At 34.1% G+C, this 18,817-nt stretch overlaps 2 protein-coding genes across 3 annotated transcripts in view; both read left to right on the forward strand.

Annotated features, from left to right (window-relative positions):
* The first annotated feature begins 2,178 nt into the window (after positions 1-2,178).
* Positions 2,179-18,817, forward strand: part of LOC105217823 (cadherin-87A) — a 266,466-nt gene continuing 249,827 nt past the window's right edge. The window contains exon 1 of one of the 2 annotated variants that reach the window (XM_054225538.1): positions 2,179-3,341. In XM_054225538.1, coding sequence (XP_054081513.1) covers positions 3,160-3,341 — 182 coding nt within the window. In that variant the 5' untranslated portion in view covers positions 2,179-3,159. The remainder of the gene's footprint in view (positions 3,342-18,817) is intronic. The other variant, XM_054225546.1, reaches the window with a different exon arrangement.
* LOC128919906 (putative nuclease HARBI1) lies at positions 6,667-9,181 on the forward strand. Its single transcript, XM_054225547.1, has 2 exons — positions 6,667-6,808; positions 6,864-9,181. The coding sequence occupies exons 1-2, from the start codon at positions 6,730-6,732 to the stop codon at positions 7,715-7,717; spliced, it is 933 nt and encodes a 310-aa protein (XP_054081522.1). The 5' UTR covers positions 6,667-6,729; the 3' UTR covers positions 7,718-9,181.

The following is an 18,817-nucleotide window of genomic DNA, read 5'->3' on the forward strand; positions in this document are numbered from 1 at the left end:
TAACTATAATACTCTGTAATCAACTTTTGTTGCGAGAGTATAAAAATAAATATCAAACAAGTAAGGAAAGGCTAAGTTCGGGTGCAATCGAACATTTTATACTCTCGCAATTTATTGAAGAAACTTACAAACATACAAAATTTACCCATAAATTCAGCATAAAGTTTATTAGAATAACGAAAATCGTAATATATACTATATGAGGGCTGAGGTAATTCTTTCATTTTCACCAGCAGGGTACACTATATCCAAGACTATACGCTCACTTAATTTTGCTATAATATATCACATATTAACCACTACATATATGCGGAATAAAGCCCACAGTATTTTTGAAAAACCTATAATTAGGTATATGGGTGCTAGAAGATGTTATGACCCAATTTTAATAATTTTTTTAACAGAACACTATTAGAAGAAAACAATTTCAATTACATTAAATTATCTGAGAGATTTACCCTTAGGCGCTGAGTTCAACATGTTCGATATCTGGGGCCTTGAAAAGTTATAGTCCGTTTTCTACAATTTGTTGAAGTCAGAAATGATTTGTACTATTTGTGTAAAGCTTTATTCTACTAGCTTAATTGGTTCCTTATGTATACATGATAAAGTGAAGGAATGAGATGGAATTCAAAATTGAGTTATAAGGAAAGTAGTCGTGGTTGTAAACCGATTTCGCTCATTTTTTATCCGTGTCAAGAAAATATTATATACCGAATTTCATTGAAATCTGTCGAATACTTCTTGAGATATAGTTTTTGACCCATAAGTGGGCGATGCCACGCCCCTTTTCCATTTTGTAAAAAACACTTTTAGTAATTTTCAACCTAACATTTGTATGGGAGGTGGGCGTGGTTATTATCCGATTTCAACTATTTTCATGGTGTGTGGTGAGGTACGTAAGGGAACCGACTGCAGAAAGTTTGGTTTATATAGCTGTATTGGTTTGCGAGTTATATATAAATAACCGATTTGTGGGCTGGGCCACGCCCACTTCCCCAAAAAAACTACACCCAAATATCTCCCTTCCTAGTGCGATAATTATTTCAAATTTTACTTTTATAACTTCATTTATGGCTTAGTTATGACACTTTATGTGTTTTTGGTTTTCGCCATTTTGTGGGCGTGGCAATGGTCCGATTTCGCCCATTTTCAAAAGCAACCTTCTCACTGCCCCAAGGAACATGTGCTCCAAGTTTCATTAAGAAATCTTAATTTTTACTCAAGTTACAGCTTGCACAGACGGACAGACGGACAGACGGACAGACATCCGGATTTCGAATATATTCGTCACCCTGATCACTTTGGTATATAGGACTCTATATCTCGTAGCAACTTTGTTGCGAGAGTATAATAATGTTCTTTCGAATGATAATAAACATTTCCCATAAAATTTTTTAACGCATGTTTACGGATTGGTATATTTAATGTAATGTGTATTACAATATTAATATTATATAAATTGTTACTAAAATTCTAGAGAATTTATTTCGATATCGAACAAATTTAAATTTAGAATTCGCAAATGGCATCACTGTATTATTTGAGTGCTCTATGTCAGGAGTTACTCACGGCACCACTATATTGTTAAATTTTCAAACAAACAAAATGCAACAGGTAGAGACATACAAACGAGCGTCTTTTGAGTAGCAAGAAAAAATGAGATTAAGGCGAGAGCCAAAATAAGTATTAGAGAGAGAGAGAGAAATGAGAGAGTAGCCGAAACAGAATTGCCGTGTACTCTTTGTAATAGAGTGTAGTAAAGATTGCTTACTACTTCTTTTATGAAACTTATTAAATATCGTATAACAAGGAGAGATCTTGTTAGTGCTAGTCAGAATATATAATATAGTTATATATCATATATATATGTAGCGGCTTTAATTAATATTGAGAGTACATAATTGTAATTATGATCATATTCCTTTAAATTTTTATATATTTTAATATATTAACTGAAAACAATTTTCGGTATAGTTAAGTTAAATGTGTCTCTGGTTTCCCTGGACTTTATATTTTATAGAAATAACACCATATTGATTTCCACATTTATTTCATTTGCCTCTACAATAGAGTGCCGACTAAATACTACTTTTCTCTATAGACACACAAAACACTCTCAAACGCAAAATATGCGAACGAGATGTAGCCACGATTAGGGTCGTCAGAAAAAGCACCAACAGTTAAACGCCGTCGCTCATTGAGTTAACACGTATTTTCGTGCTGGTAAAATTGTATTCATGCAAATGTTTGGATTCTGCTCTGCCGTCGGTAGCGTTTAATCGTCTACGGTGTGAAGTATCGGTATTTTAAAACGTGTGAAGTTTGCAGTGCAGTCAACGCAGATGTTGCAGTGTTAAACAATAATACCACCAACAGCGAAATTTTTACGTGTGTACAGCGACAGAGCAAAACTGCGTCGGCAGCGCGGTTAGTGTTAACAGTCGAAGCAGCAGCGACGCAAACAGTGTATGTGAAGTATTTAAGCGCTTTTTATTATGTATTTCGCTGCTAATACCCGTCGTAGCAGTTTAAAGTTAGTTATATTAAAGGTATGTGTTAATTTGGTTTGCCAACAAATAAGCGTATTGGTCTTTCTCTACTATTTATTTATGCATTCAGATTTTAGAAATGTGCTTTAGTGAGGTTTTAAGTGGCTATAAAGTGAAGTGAAGCCAAATGAATAATTTGAAAATGTGCAACTAAATTTATGAAGAAAAGTTTGAAAGAAGAAATTTAAGGAAAGAAGGTACCAAAAATGGCACAAAGTGTATTTAAAACAGATATTATAGAAAACTAAATACATATGCATTAGTATGCAGGTATGTAATGTAAAAAATTAAATATCGTCGAAGCTTTTTCATGTCAGTGATGTCAGTGTGAAGTGAAGTGACTACGAGTAGCAGCAAATCAGGTTATTTCCAAAGTGGAAGCTGAACTGTGACGCAGCGTCGCGTCAGCGAATGACCACAGAAACAGTAACCAAAGCGCAACAGAAATTCTCTGCGAGAGATCTTAAGACGAAGAATATGAAGTAATGAAAAAATTAAATTGTGTTTACGTGAATTACACAAGTCATCTTTTGTTTGTGTGTGTGTGTTTGTTGTAAATAATTTTTTGTGCACACATACACAAAATTAAGTATCTGTGTTCATACAAATGTATTTTGTGCGGAAGCGGTTTGGCAGCTTAAGAATTCTTACATTACGACGACCATTACATTACGACGACGGTGTGGAGATTAGAATAGCGGCGGCTGTGTTTCTGCTGCCGCAGTCAGCGCATGACGTTGGCAACGTTACGTTAATGTCATGTAAAAAACCGCATGAAAGCAAATTACTGTGAGTGTTGTGAATGTGTGTTTTGGTATTTTGTGTTTGCCCTCTGAACTTTTTGGCTGTTGTAGCAGAAGCTATAGAGTTCGGGAAGTTCAACTGTAGTTTTTATGTACTCTTAATTATTAAAAGAGGTAAAAATAGAACCATTCTTTGGCGGTCGGAGTTTGACAACTCCGATCGGTATAAATGGGGTAACGGGTGAAAGAGGAGGCTCTCCAGAGCAGGTATATATATAAATATTCTTTATTGGACTTATATTTTTTGAAATATTCATGTTTAAAAGTCCAATTTTTTCTATAAATAACACATGGTATTTCACACACTGTAACGCTATTTTTTCACATTTTTCACTTCACAAATTGAAAATTACAAGGTTTCTGTGTTTACAATTATGTTAGAAACCATAGATAATAGATTTTTTAATGACTGTGTTTTATTTATTTGCATATCATAGTTTTTTGTCGTAGAACTTTCTTCTGCATCAAGTATGTATATAAAAAATCTTTCCAGGGATGTCCGAAGTTTTTTTTCGTGTAGAACTCCTTTCTGCACTGGCGGCCTTCGGGCGCGCTTTAAAAAAAATAACCCTGGTCGAGCCAAAACCGGGGTTTCCAAAGTTTTTTCGCGTATAACTCCTTTTTGCATTGGCGGCCCTCGGTCGCGCTTTTAAAAAATAACCCTGGTCGAGCCAAAAACAGGGTCTCCAAGCTTTTTTTCGCGTAGTACCCCTTTCTGTACTGGCAGCTTTCGGGCGCGCTTTAAAAAAATAACCCCGGTCGAGTCAAAACCGGGGTGTCCAAAGTTTTTTTTTCGCGTAGAACCCCTTTCTGTACTGGCGGCCTTTGGCCGCGCTTCAAAAAAATTACCCTGGTCGAGCCAAAACCAGGTGTGTTCGAAGTTTTTTCGCGTAGAACTCCTTTCTGGTCAAGCCAATAAAAGTGTTAACAAAATAAGAGATTGTCCTCGATAAGTTTTTTTAACCTTTATTTTTTTAAATAAAATAAGAGGAATTTTTGCAAAAAAGAGGAATTTTCGCAAAAAGAGGAATTTATGGATGAATTTATATATGGTATCTACAATGTGGCAGCGCTCGTTTTCCGCATAATTGTAAACACATAAATCTTAGAGTGAAAAGTGATTTTTAAAATAAGTAATTTTTGTTTAAACAACTTTAAATAAATGTAAAATTTGAATTTTATTGAATGTTAGTAATATAATTTCAAATATTTGAAGTGAAAAAGAGCGTAAAATGTGTTAAAGTGTGTGAAATTACTTGTTGAAAGTTTTGATTATTTGATTTTTAAAGCGGAATATCTCGAAAACTAGGCGTCTGCGGTACCTATATATTTTTTAATCGGGAGGACGTCCACTTTCCAACGGTGCCCTCAGATCGCGGTGCCATAGTAAGGGGCCATCCATAAATTACGTCACACGAATTTAAGGACTTTTTAACTTTTTAAATTGGAAGTGATTTGCAAATAATTTAGATGTTATAATTATATTCTTAACATATAACGGAGCACTAAGGTAGATCGCAGTCGAAAATTAGATACTTTCCAATTAATAATTAAAGGCTGTGAAACTCAGAATGAGTAGTCTGAAAAAATGTATAAATAACAAATGCTGCATATTAATTAGAGATGCTGTTATAAAACATTATAGTGTTCCTCTCGTTAAGAAGTGGTCAAATAATTATTACAGTTTGTGCTATGACAACTGTTATACCCCCTTAGTGTATTAAAAAAAGTACGGTATTTTTCGTTTTTTGAAAAAATATTAATTCGTCTAACGTTGTCGCCTTAAAAATAGTACCCATTCGATATGTGCACTTGCCAGCGCATCCTCCCAATCTTCTTAAACTTGATTTTTGGGATCGCCTTTGGCTTTTTTACTGTTTTCTCGTATGCTTGTAAAATGATGTCCCTTTATGGTTCTTTTTATTTTTGAAAATACGAAAAAGTCACACGGAATCATGTCTGGCAAATATGGAGGCATCGTTACAGTATGGTTTGACCAAGAAATGAAGAACAAGCAATGAACTGCGAGCTTTTAACAAACGAAAATCGCCAAGTTTATAAAAACACGTCTAACTTTAGCGGCTGCTATAAACAAGCAATAAGCAGTGAATATGAACTTAAAATTGTATCGTACTTCGAGGGAAAATAAAAATTGACAATTGGACTCTCCAATAACATTATCCGCTCGAGCGGAACGCACTTTAACTGTCACTTATATACCTGTACTCTTTAGACATCTCTTCTGCTTTCAAGTTCAAGTGGTAGACAAACATATAGCTCTTTATAATTATAGTTCTTATTAAGATTCAAGCTCAACAATTAAATATTTTACTTCGTCTATATATTTACATATTTTCAGTTTCAGAGTGTGAATAAAATGGGTTCAAAGGAAAGATTTTGAGTTCAGATGAACAGTCATTACTAAAGAAGTGTTAATTTTAAGGTAATTTCTACCGTTTTTTTTGGTGTAAGACATTTTTGTAAATGTATTTTTATTCTAAATTTAATGATTGCCTGAAGTGTTTTCGTTCATTCTTGGTCTACAATTTAATTATTTAAGTATAAATTTAAGTATAAATCTTAAGTCATATATACAGCTACTTAAGGCTCCACTTATAATTCTCAACGTAATAGCACTTTTGTTTGCCCTTAGCAGACAAATTGTTAAAATCCGAACGATTTGGCAGAAAGCAGATAATTAAAATGCCATTAAATAACTTCTGTACAAAAATTCTAGAGCAGTTATAAAACAGTTCTCTTACCACTGCAATTAAAAATAGACTTTTTACTCAAAAATAGTTTAACCAGTAAACTGCTTTATCGCCACCAGTTATTCGCCCTCTAAGCATTTGTATTAAACTCTACATATTTGTGTGTATAGATACGACATGAACTGAACTCCATACATAACAGATTTACATGCACATTTACATTGGCTCCATTCGTCAGCACCGGTTTGACTCAGGTGAGCAACAACAACCACAACAACAAATCAAACAAAATATGTAGAATAAGCAAAAAGCAAAAATAATATTTACTATGATGTTTGTTGTGCATTTGTGCGGAAAGTAGTTTGGCCACTTTGTATGCACACATTTGGTCATACAAATTTACTTACATATGTACTTATAGAGGGAGCACACAAACTTCATTCGAGCTCTGCTGCTGCTGAGGTTAACAGTCGTAACAGTAAGGGTAATCAGAATCCGATGCATCGTTGCATATGCAAAAGTGTAAATGTAGCATTTTCCAATAGATCGTGAGCGACTGTTTTTTTATATCTGAATGCAACCCTGTTCATTGTAAAATTGACAGCTGATTTCTGGTTGTCAAATGTGAAATGAAATATTTGGTAAATATTCTAAGTAGCAATCATGCCAAGGAAAAGCGAGAAAGAAAAAATTCTTAATTATTTGGTTGAGAATACGGCAAATGATATTCTTAATATAATAGGTAAAATTTGGTGACTAAATATCTTCTTATATTCATGGTTCCTTTTTTTATACAGAAGTGGACGAAGATGGTGAGGCGGTCGATAAAATTTTAGATGAATTAGATATGAATGTTGAAGTAGTGCTTTCATGCCGGCGTGGAGTTGAGCATGAAGTCCCAAAGTCACCAGTATGGCGAAATGAAATTTTGAATAAATTCGACGAAAACCGGTTCCGTCAAATGCTTCGAGTAAGCAATGCTACGTATTCCGAAATGCCATTTTGCATTGGCTATATTGATGGTACGGAGATAAAGCTAGCAGAATCGCCAGTTATCGATCCTATATCATTCTTTTCTCGTAAGCACATATACTCTATCAAAGCCCAAATAGTTTGCGATTATAAACTCAAAATACGACACGTAATGGTGGGACATGTTGGCAGTTGGCATGATGCGAGAGTATACCGCAGCAGCTCACTTTTCTTACAAAAAGACAAATTTTTTTCGTCACAGCAGTGGTTAGCTGGTGACTCAGCCTATCCTTTGTCCGAAACAATGATAACTCCATTCCGAAGTAATGCTCGAGTGCTAGACATAAATTCTCGAATTAATTTCAATTTGCGTCACAGTAAATTTCGAGTTCGAGTCGAGCATTGCTTCGGCCTATTGAAGGAGCGGTTTTGCAGTCTTAAGGAGTTCAGAGCACGCCTTATAAATAAAGAAAGCCACAAATTATGTTGTGATTGGTTTGTTGTGTGTTGTATATTGCACAACATACTACGAGAGGATGACAGCACAAACTACGAATATACAAATCTCGATGAGGACACCACGTACACTGATGACAACGGTGAGGAAAGCGAAGATGTACAACCAAACAGAAAAGGGGAAACTAAACGGCTAGCAATACATTCATTAATGTTTGAATAAACAATAAAAAAGTTAAATTTGGGATTACTTCATGTATTTCATTTTTATTTCATACATAGCTATTCGTTCGTCTTTTTCTATTTCTAACCTTTTTATTTTTTCATCTTGCTCCAATTTAATTTTCTTAAGTTTTAGCTCTTCTTTTTTCAATTCAATTTCTGCTTTTGATAGTTCTAGGTGCTTCTCCAACTTTTCTTTTTCAAATTGAAGCTTTTCTTTTTCCAACTCCGTTCTGTTTTGCTGGTAAACCATCAAACAAGCCGCTGATGTTTTGGGAGCCTGCATTTTCATTTTTTTAGCCATGGTTCTAACTGATTGTGGAAAATCAGCCCCAAGTGGGAGTGGTTGCTGCGAAACTGTTGGCGGTGGAACTGCTGATGGCGAGGCTATTGGCGGTGATATTGCTGATGGCGAGGCTATTGGCGGTGATATTGCTGATGGCGAGGCTATTGGCGGTGATATTGCTGATGACGAGGCTATTGGCGGTGATATTGCTAATGGCGAGGCTATTTGCGGTGAAAATGCTGGTGGCGAGGCTATTGCCGATGAAATTGCTGGTGGAAAGACTATTATTGGCGGTGAAATTGCTGGTGGAAAGACTATTGGCGGTGACTGTACTGGTGGAGAAATTGTTGACGGCTGTGGCGCAATAAGCAGCAAGTCATTGCCCGTGTCGACAGCGCAGAAGTTATTTTGCGCATGCGATTTAGCTCCAAAAATTTTGTTTAGGCGATTGTAATAGGGGCACATTTTCACAATTTTTTCTGTAAAAGATTTAATCACTTAAGTTCCCAAAGCACTTTCAATTCTTATTAGTTACCTTCAAAACTGCCAACGCCCACATCCATTTCATCAACCCCAGCGCCAGTTGAGGTGCGATAATCATTCGCGTTTTTAAAAGTACTCTTTAGGTGGCGTACCTTCCACCGCAGCAGGTCCCACGTGGCTTCGATTCCCTTAACCACAATGCATTTTTTGTAAAAAAATTGTGCTGTTGGAGCCTAATAAAAGTAAATAAATAAGCATTTATACATTTCAAACTTCTAAAATGTTAACCTCAATTTCATCTGCTTCCTCCAAGAAATCCAAAAGCTTGTTGATTTCTTCATTTGTCCATTTTTTGTTCGGTCGCTCCCTTTTCACTTTCTTATCGCTCATATTGCTGTAAATAGTTTTATTAAGTTTTAAATTGTTAATTCTTTCAAATTTCTTTTCTTACCAAAAATTTTACCTGATGCGCCAAAAACCGAAACAAATATGTATTCAAAAGAAATCAGCTGTTTGAAATACAATACTAATTTGCACATATACAATAGGGTTTGAGTGTAGCATTTGCGTAACAGTGTTGCATTTGCAAAACACATGTAATTTGTTTTTGTTTAAGAATATGGTGCAAAAATATTTTGCACTTGCACCGAAATTTGCATTTGCAAGACCATTTGCACCGGATTATGATTACCCCTAGTGTGTTGAAGCGTGGTACGGCAGCAGCAGTAAATGGGTGATGCACGCCGACAATGTGACTATGTGGCAGAATTTGTGCAGTGATCGAATTCAGAAGAAAATATTATTGCCCTGAGAGAAGTTGCACAACCAACAACTTTTTTTCGTTTTCTTTCTTCCTTGGCTTTCCTTCAATTCTGCTCTTTTATGTGTTTTTTGTTTACGTTTGTGACCTCATCTAATCACCTCTTAATGTGTTGCTATTTGTTGGTGGCGTGAATATATATGGCTGTGTGTGTGTATATATTAAATACATATACATATGTATGTTTCATGCCAATTGGACATTAATGGATATATTTTCAAAGTTTTAATAACACACGTACTTACATATATCCGAAGAAATAGGGCAAATATTCTTATTTTGATTCTGAAATGGGCTATAGCAGAGATCAGTAGTGTATTTGTATGTTTGTACGTATATCTATAGCAGTATTCCATTTTTACTTCGAAATTCCGTAATTAAAATACTTCAAGGTGCATTTAAGTCCCCGTAAATGAAGTTTATGTTTAAACAGCAAATCAAATAAATTGAGTCAGTCAGTCTAGGGGTGCGTGCAGAGTGGCCGCTTGTTGCCGAGCCGAGCCGACTGACGCTTATCGCGAGAACCAATGCGAGAAAACTGGTACTATACAAATTAGTACAAATAAGCGCGAACAGATCATAGTGGGCGCCGAGCTGGTCAGAGTGCAAAGCTGATTGAATGCGAGAAAACAGTTCCAAAGCGTATTTCAGCGCCGAAAACATTGGTTATTCTGCGAAAAGCTAGTTTTGGACATAAAATTCTTTGGAAAAAGTAAAATTAAAATGAAAATCATATGCTGTCATTCATCATTTAATGGCATTCTTGTTGAACTTTTCTTGAGTACAGTCGTGTGTTTTGGTTTATTTAAAATGAATGTAGAACAATTAATAAGTGAAGTTTTTTCTCGGCCGGCTTTGTGGGATCAGAAAAATAAATGTTATCATAACCGTGTTTTAGTGGAAAAGCTATGGATGTCCGTTGCTTCAGAAATGTAAATACCAAGTAAGTTACATTGAAATTTGTTATATTTTATTCATGCATACGAAATTACAAAATTTATCTCTTATTAATCTACCATTTTTGACACTTGTTTTATTGAATTCTTTTATGATTTTTTCCAAATTTTCTTTTTGCACTTCTTCTTTTAAATTTTCATCTAATCCCTCTAAATCAATAATTATGTTGTGTAGAAGGCATATACATTTTACAAGGAGTTCAGCGAACAAAGGATCCGTTTCAATGGGTTTCCATAATATTCTGAACCTTGCACTTAATAACCCAAAGGCGCATTCAATGCACTTTCTAGCTCTTGAAAGCCGGGCATTAAAATATTCATGGTCTTCCGTTATCTCCTTTCGGCTATACGGCCTTAACAAACATTCTAAAAGGGGATAAGCCTCATCCCCAAGAAATACATATGGCACAATTTCTTCACTGTTTGGCAGACATGTATTTCCTGGTACAGGTAGTTCTCCACTTTTTAAAAGATTAAAGATTTTGGAAGAGCTAAAAGTGCCACCATCACTTTGCTTTCCGTATCCACCAACTTCAACCGCAATAAATTTGCAGTTGGCATCGGCAATACCTTGCAATACAATAGAAAAAAGTGTTTATAATTATAATACATGGAGCCAGTATTTCCTGGACACTTGATTGTTATGTGCTTCCAGTCGATAGCACCAATACAATTTGGGAAGTTCCATAGCTTCCAGTATTGCTCTGCAATTTCTTGAAAACATTGTTCGTTTGGCTGCGGCATATGTATAGTAAACATATTATCCCATAGAACTTGTGTTGTCTCCTTAACAATAGCTCCTACTGTTGATTTGCCTAGCCGAAAAGAAAAAGCTAGTGAGGCAAATGATGCTCCAGTTGCCAGAAATCTAAATAAGAAAGTTAAAACAAAAATTGTTATTTAAATTTATATTATATTATTTGTATAAATTTTTGTATATTATTGTTTAAATTCATGTATGCATATAATTTTTATCATATTTTTATTATATGGTTTTATTTGATCTTGCAGAGGAAGACTTAAAAAAAAAATGGAAGTATTTACGCGATCAATTTCGATGTGAAGTACGCAAAATTCCAACTCCAAAATCGGGGGATGCCGCATCACAAATTACTTCGAGTTGGCCTTATTTCAATTCTCTACTGTTTTTAAAGGACCAAATGAAATTCAGAAATTTAAGTGGTAATTTAAAAGCGTCAAGTGTAAAAGCTACCCAAGAAGAGGTTGTATATGAAGAAGAAATTGAAGATATTCTCAACACTTCACAAGTCGAAGAAACAAGAGATCTGTGCGACAATGACGAGTTCAGCTGTGAAGTTCCATCGAAAAAAAAAAATACCTCTAACAGCACTGCCCAATTGTTGGAAATTGAAAAAAGAAAATTGGCACTGCTGGAAAATAAAAAAATGGAAAAAAAGACTGTATTGGATGAAGATGAAGCATTTTTCGTAACTCTTTTGCCGCATATTCGGAAGTTGGACCCAGAGAATAAATTTCTGTGTCGAATGGAAATGCAAAATGTACTTTATAAATACGTGTATGCAAAAGTTAAAAATATGCCCACACTGTCCAATGAAACTTCAAGATACGCGCCTTTGTCTTCACCAACCAGCGTTTCTTCTGAAAGCTACCAGATAAATTCTTTAGACCTTAGCACAACTCCTTGTTTTCAACCGATCTCATTTACCACAGTTGAAGGTACAAATATACCATCAACTTCATCATCATTGGTTCCAGACCAAAATACAATGGAAACTGTAATTTATTCATCTTTAAATTCCTCTTAATTAATTTATATTATTTATTTTTAATTTTTTTTTTAATTTTTCTTTTTATTTATAAAAAAAATGTATTCATGAATTTAATACGATATAAAATGAATTTAATACAATAAATACAAATATATAAAACATAAAAAATTTCTTACCTGAGAGTTACTATCAAGCGTTCACATGGACATATTGGTACTTTAATAAAATTACTCCACTTCTTTTTTAATTTATCACCAATCTTTTCGAGAATATAGTCGAAAGTTTCAATACTCATTCGAGTATATTCTTTAAACTTGGCAGGATATTTTCTTAAATCACTATATAAGTGATGAAATTCTCCAAATTCACTTCGTTTATCATTTATTGGATGTTTTCCAAATGATTTTTTGTTGATAAAATATTTTAAAACAGTAGCCGAAGCTAAATACGCATCATCTGACGAATCCATATCTTTTCACTTCAATTTCACAAACACGAATGAACAACAAACCCAAATGCATACAAACATACATAAAACACAAATAATAGATAAAATATCAGCGCTGATTCTCGCATCCACTATGCACACTCAAACTTGTTTCTCGCATGAACAAGTTCTTGCAATAAGCGTCAGTCGGCTCGGCTCGGCAACAAGCGGCCACTCTGCACGCACCCTAAGAAGTCAACAATCTCAGCAACTTATTTATATTGTTACATACATACACACTTTAGTGCACATGTAAATAAAAATACCAACCTAAAGAAGCATATCTAAATTCTACGATATAAAGGACTTTTCAATAGGGGCGCTACAAAAGTAGGCTGATAGGGACAGCAAACGATGCCATATTTTTCTCGCTCTTTTGACATTTCTCTTCAGTAAGGTTTGCCATTTCATCAAGGAAAGATATACGATCCAACAACGAGTCGAAATCATTAAAATTTACTACCCAAATTCGGGGTCAGTGGCCTCAATTTTAAGAGCGCTACGTCCAATTTACGGTCTTCATATCGTCCTGTAAGATCAACAATTGAGCGTCTTGTGGAACAATTTCAATGCACAGGCACAGTACACAATGTTCACGTGCCAGTGACACAAAGAAGTGCCCGTAGTTTCGAGAATATTGCTGCCGTTAGCGCATCAATTGAGGAATATCCAAATCAGTCTCTCACACTTCGTTGTCAAGCGTTGGGCATCTCTGTGATATAGTTGTGGCGAATTGTGCGAAAAGATCTTGGCACAAGCTAGTAATGCTCTTATTAAAGAACCCTTTAGAGTAGAGTAGCAAGCAGATTGTAAACCAATTCTTGCATTTTTAAGGTTCGCCCCTAAACTGTGTCAACCAAAAACATACATAAATCCATGCGAATATGAAATTTTGTAAATTTACATATGAGAAAAAATGCTTATAAGTTTTATTGAACTAAAGATTTTTGGTTTAAAATTGAATGTGGAATTATTTTGAATGTATTTAGACGATTTTTCTTATTTTTTAAGTAAATCCGCTGTTTTGCAAGATTTTTATTAATTTAATTTTCTTTTATTTTTTTATTTTTTTTTTTAAAGTGACCTTTGTAGTAATATTTTCTTAAATATCATACAATAAATTTAGGAGGCCTTTAAAAATATTTCAATTTATAAATGAAATATATATCGAATATTCGTATCTTTGAATGAGTGAATAAATTAGTATTACCTGCATATCCATTTTATCTCGATTTTATCCATCACAGGATCATACCCGGACTTACGAAAATGTGAATAATTGAAATAAATTATTATCCAGATACCCTTACTATAATTTATTTGTATCAATGGAATACCCGGATACTCGTGTAGTTGAAAAATGTTGTAATCCAATTAGGTTTAGGTTGACAATTGCAGTTGATTGATTTTATTGTTTCGCCAATTAAAAATTTCCCTTGCTTGTTGTTGCTATTGTTCGTTTTACTTGGATATTTAATGTGTTACATTACTTTCAAATACATATATATATGTTTGCATGTACATATGTATGTATATGTGTAAAATATCCTCGTTTCTTTGCTATTTGTGGTTTTGTATTAAATTTCAAGAAATTCGGAAGAATATGAAATACTGTTATGTATGTATGTTAAAATTTACATGGAAAAAATGTTTATGTTTTTCTTTTTTTCCCCTTATATTTATGTTATACTTTTACACATACATAGATTTATACTTTTGTGTATCGAATTTGATATTAAAATGGATATTAATTAATTATATTAATAATTATATTAATAAATATTCATTTTCCTCGAACTAAATATTAATTTAAGTTTTTTTATTATCAATATGAAGTTTTTTATGTTCTTCAACGTAATTACTTTGAGTTATAACGGTTTCCATTTAATTTTTTATCAATCTTCTTTACCTGCGAGCGATATTATCTTAGTCATCATAGTATTGGTTATTAAATATCTTTTTAAGAGTAAATTATATGTTGGGCACAAAAAATGTTATATTGATCCAAAGTGATGTGAAGCGATAATTTACCTATCGCACAAAAATAAAAGTTATATGGACCCAAAATCATTTGGTATCATCAGCGCTAATTCACCGATCGCTTTTTAAAATATAAATCAATTCGCAATACCAAGTAAACCCAAGTCCTCATCCGTTTGATAAGCTAAACCCGGGATTCCATAAAAAATTCCTCGAATTCTATCATAGAATACTTGGTCGTGACCTATAATCAATGAAATTCATAAATATTGGTTGTATTAAAAACTTTGTATGTTCTGTAGATAATGTGGATATCGCTTGAACCAAAATTAGTCGATAATTTTTAACCACTCCCAATAAACTCTGTGATAAAATGTGAAAAAAAAAACAAATAAAATTTGTTTCAAAATTACAGCTGTTTAAATCTTTTCCGGTGATACCCCCGAGAATCAGTTTGGAGTGGCGAAGAACCTGCAAATGCAGCCAGTAGCGGTTCCTACTTGCCAATTAATATTCTGGTTAGTTGGTTTATCTTTGCGTTCTCGGAATCCTCAGTGTTCACCGTATCAAACCTCGCGATACGCATGAATACTAAAACATTAGCTGCGCACAGAACAGTGAAGTCCAATGGCTTAAAATTGATCTATTACTATTGGGATATATGTATATCCAAATCACTCTAGATTTTTATCTAATATTAACACTGCTTATATGTGTGGGTGTATGTGTAAATATTAACAACAGCTCTATTTTCTAGAGAAAAGCTGACAAACAATAAAAGAAAATTTTTTCCACATTTAACAATGCAAGAGTCAGAGTGTTATTCTGTAATAATGGCGCTACACAAACGAAACGCAAAGTATAAAGTGGAAAGCAAAAACACTAGCAAATGTAAAAACAACACAGTAAAACGTCAAAAGTAAATAAAACATGTGAATAGAGTGCTGTGGAATCATAACACCTCGCCATTGTGATTTGTAAATAAGTACTTGCATATGTACTCGTCTAACAGTATATGGTATATGGTATATGTTTGTATAGCAAAAGAAAGCACCGTTCTTGCGGTTGCACATCAGTTGCAGTTGCATGTGGTCCCATTTCACAAAATTCATATGTGTGGTATGTTTGCTTTTATCTACACACATATACAACCATACATGTGAATTAAAGTATGTAGAAGCAAGTGTCTTCACTTTGTATGCCCAACTGCCTAGTTCAATTCGTCCATGTTGTGGCCCAGTTCAAGTTTATAAAAAAATCCGCACACACCTACACATGCACAACTGTGTGCTTAATAAAATCCACAAAAAATTATAAAGTCCGCGTTAAAACAAAAATGGTATTTGCCCACGTTTTTGTTTTGACGCGAAGTGCTCGCATGGCAAACACTGTGAGATTATCTCATACATATGTATGTAGCTACATATAAACATTAGGGTGGCCCTTATTTTCCAAAGTATTCCGATTCTCGTGGCCCCGCCCCCTACTAAGTTTTTTGTACATACCTCGCAAACTACTAAAGCTAAATCAAGGAAACTTTCTGGAGTCATTTACTTTAGGTACTACCTTATACAGTCCAAAAATGGAGAAAATCGGATTATAACCACGCCTACCTCCCATATAAAGGTTAGGTTGAAAATGACTAAAAGTGCGTTAACTCACTAACGAGAAACGTCAGCAACACCAAGTTTTACATAAGAAATGGCAGAAGGAAGCTGCACTGAGATTTTTTTACAAAATTGAAAATGGGCGTGGCGTCGCCCATTTATGGGTCAAAAACCATATCTCAAGAACTACTCGACAGATTTCAATGAAATTCGGTATATAATATTTTCTTGACACCCTGATGATACTGGTGGAATATGGGTGAAATCGGTTTACAACTACGCCTACTTCCCATATAACCCAATTTTGAATTTCATCTGATTCCTTCACTTTATAAGATATACATAAGGAACCAATGAGGATAGCGAAATAAAACTTTAACAACAAATACTGTATTTGAGCTGTGACATCACCTGTGGAAAAATTGTCAAAATCGGACCATGAATTTTCAAGGCCCCTGATATCAAACATGAAGAACTCAGTGCCTAAGGGTAATTTTTCACCGAAAATATAGGTAAATCTCTAAATAAATTGCGAGAGTATAAAATGTTCGGTTGCACCCGAACTTAGCCTTTCCTTACTTGTTTTTGTGTTAATCTTTTTTAAGCGCTCTATGCATGAAAATAAATCAAATTCCTTCTGAAATATGTGTGTATTACAATGGTGAGCAATTAAAAGCTACATATAAGCTAAATGAAGCGATTAACATATAATAAAAAATAAATATGTATACATACATATATAGAAATATAAATGGAAGGTATCTTCGCTAAAAAAACATTTAATAGTCTTGAGCCGTTTTTAGGAGTCATTGAAGACAGCTTTTATCAAAATTGTATGGGTAATTTGAAATAACCTATTCACTTCATCACAAAAATGATTTGGCGATTAATTTCAATCGCCCACTTTTAGAAAAAAAAAACACATCTCAGGAACTACTCAACTAATTTCAATCAACCATATTTCATGAAAGTGGCCGACATTCATAAAATATCTGTAAATCACTCAGATAATTTAATGAAATTCAGAGGGGATCGTTTTCTTCTAATAATGTATCTCTATACCAAAAATCAGTCAAATCGGGTCATAATTTCCTCTAGCTCCCATATAACTAATATAAAGAACTTCAAAAATGCAGTAGTATATATCTGTTATTAAGTAAGATATCTTAGCCCTATTCTTGTTGTTAGTGATTCAGTTACGACCCGGCGTCCATAAAAATCTAATACTTTAATAAAATCATAAAGTTTAATTATCGTAACTAAAACTAACCTGAACTAATATATATAGTTTCAATAAGTCTAGTAAGAGAAAGCATACGAAAGGTTCAGATAAATATACTGAAGTATTCGTTTGGCTTGCAACAGGTTAAAGATCACATCTTCATCAATATAAGACTATAACACTAAACACTAGCACACCGATGAAATGAAAGAACGAAGGCAAATATACCAATCTATATGCTCCCCAAACAAATTTGTTTTCACTGTTTTTAAAAATATGTACAAGATTATGTATATAAAGTTTGCTTGTAGTTAGAAGATTTTTGTTCGCTTCGATTCCTTGAAACTTATCAACTTTGTTTCAGAAATCTGTAAAAAATCGTTCACACTGTCTTCTAGTCTTTTCTCACTCGATGTGAAAAATGGTCGGCCTCTCACTGTGGCTTAATTCACACTAAACTTTAGTAAATAGTATAACGAAACAAAAAAGAGAAGAACGCAAACAATAGAATTGAGTTACCTATCGCCTCTGGCTTGGGCAATAAAAAATGCACATGTCTTCTGTTGCACGCAACTTTGTTGTGGCGATATATTTCGATTGTTGTAGACAGTGCATGCGAGTCTAGCACAGAATTGGCTTTCTTGTTGGCTTACAAATTAAAGTTTCTTTTTGTTGCAGTTTTTCAGCAAAATTTTCACAGCGAAGAGACATGTAGTGTCTAGTAAGAGGGTGGATTGAATGGGCGGGCCAATATTTGCAATTTCTAAAATAATGTATGAAGCTTATACGTGGTGCTCGGACCGTTGAAATAATCAGCTGTTGTTAGTATACCGGTACAACGAAGAAAAATGTAAGACCTAAAAATAATGATGGCTGGATAGAAATCACATAGATTCAGCCATATCTAATCAAATAAGATATTCCGATGTTGGTTTGGTCTCAGCGTCTAGGTCTTATGATTACAAAGTTTAGGAGGCATTCGTCATATTGATAAACATAATTGAGATAATACTCGAGGTAGAAAATTAGGTAGAGAATAATCTAAAATCTCACACAGATCTGCATCTAAGCAGATAGAACAAATTTATTAGCTCGAAGGACTTCATTTCCGCTTGTAATACTGATGAGATTGCTCCTGGAACCATTTATGTATGGCAATTAAAAATTTTGTCTTAAGAACAGCTTCAGAAACCAATAATGGTTTGTAAATTAAAAATTATATTCTTAAACCCAACGACTACCCTCTTATTTGGGGTCTCATTCACTATCAAATTGTTTAAGTCCACATACCGACATATATATATTTCTTAATTTCTCTCGGAAATAATTGACCGTGGGGCCAATGAATTATTTCACTTTTCTTTCAACAAATGTACTCGCCGTATATTTTCTTCGCAAACTTGTGTTTATACCGCCACCAACTTGAAACTAATGCTATAAATTCACTTAATGTCAGCTAATTCGGAATTTTCTTGAAAAAAGTTAATAAGTGAGTGTGGGTGGTGTGGT

This window comes from Zeugodacus cucurbitae, chromosome 2 (genome assembly GCF_028554725.1).
Source record: "Zeugodacus cucurbitae isolate PBARC_wt_2022May chromosome 2, idZeuCucr1.2, whole genome shotgun sequence".
In the NCBI taxonomy this organism is placed as follows: domain Eukaryota; kingdom Metazoa; phylum Arthropoda; class Insecta; order Diptera; family Tephritidae; genus Zeugodacus; species Zeugodacus cucurbitae.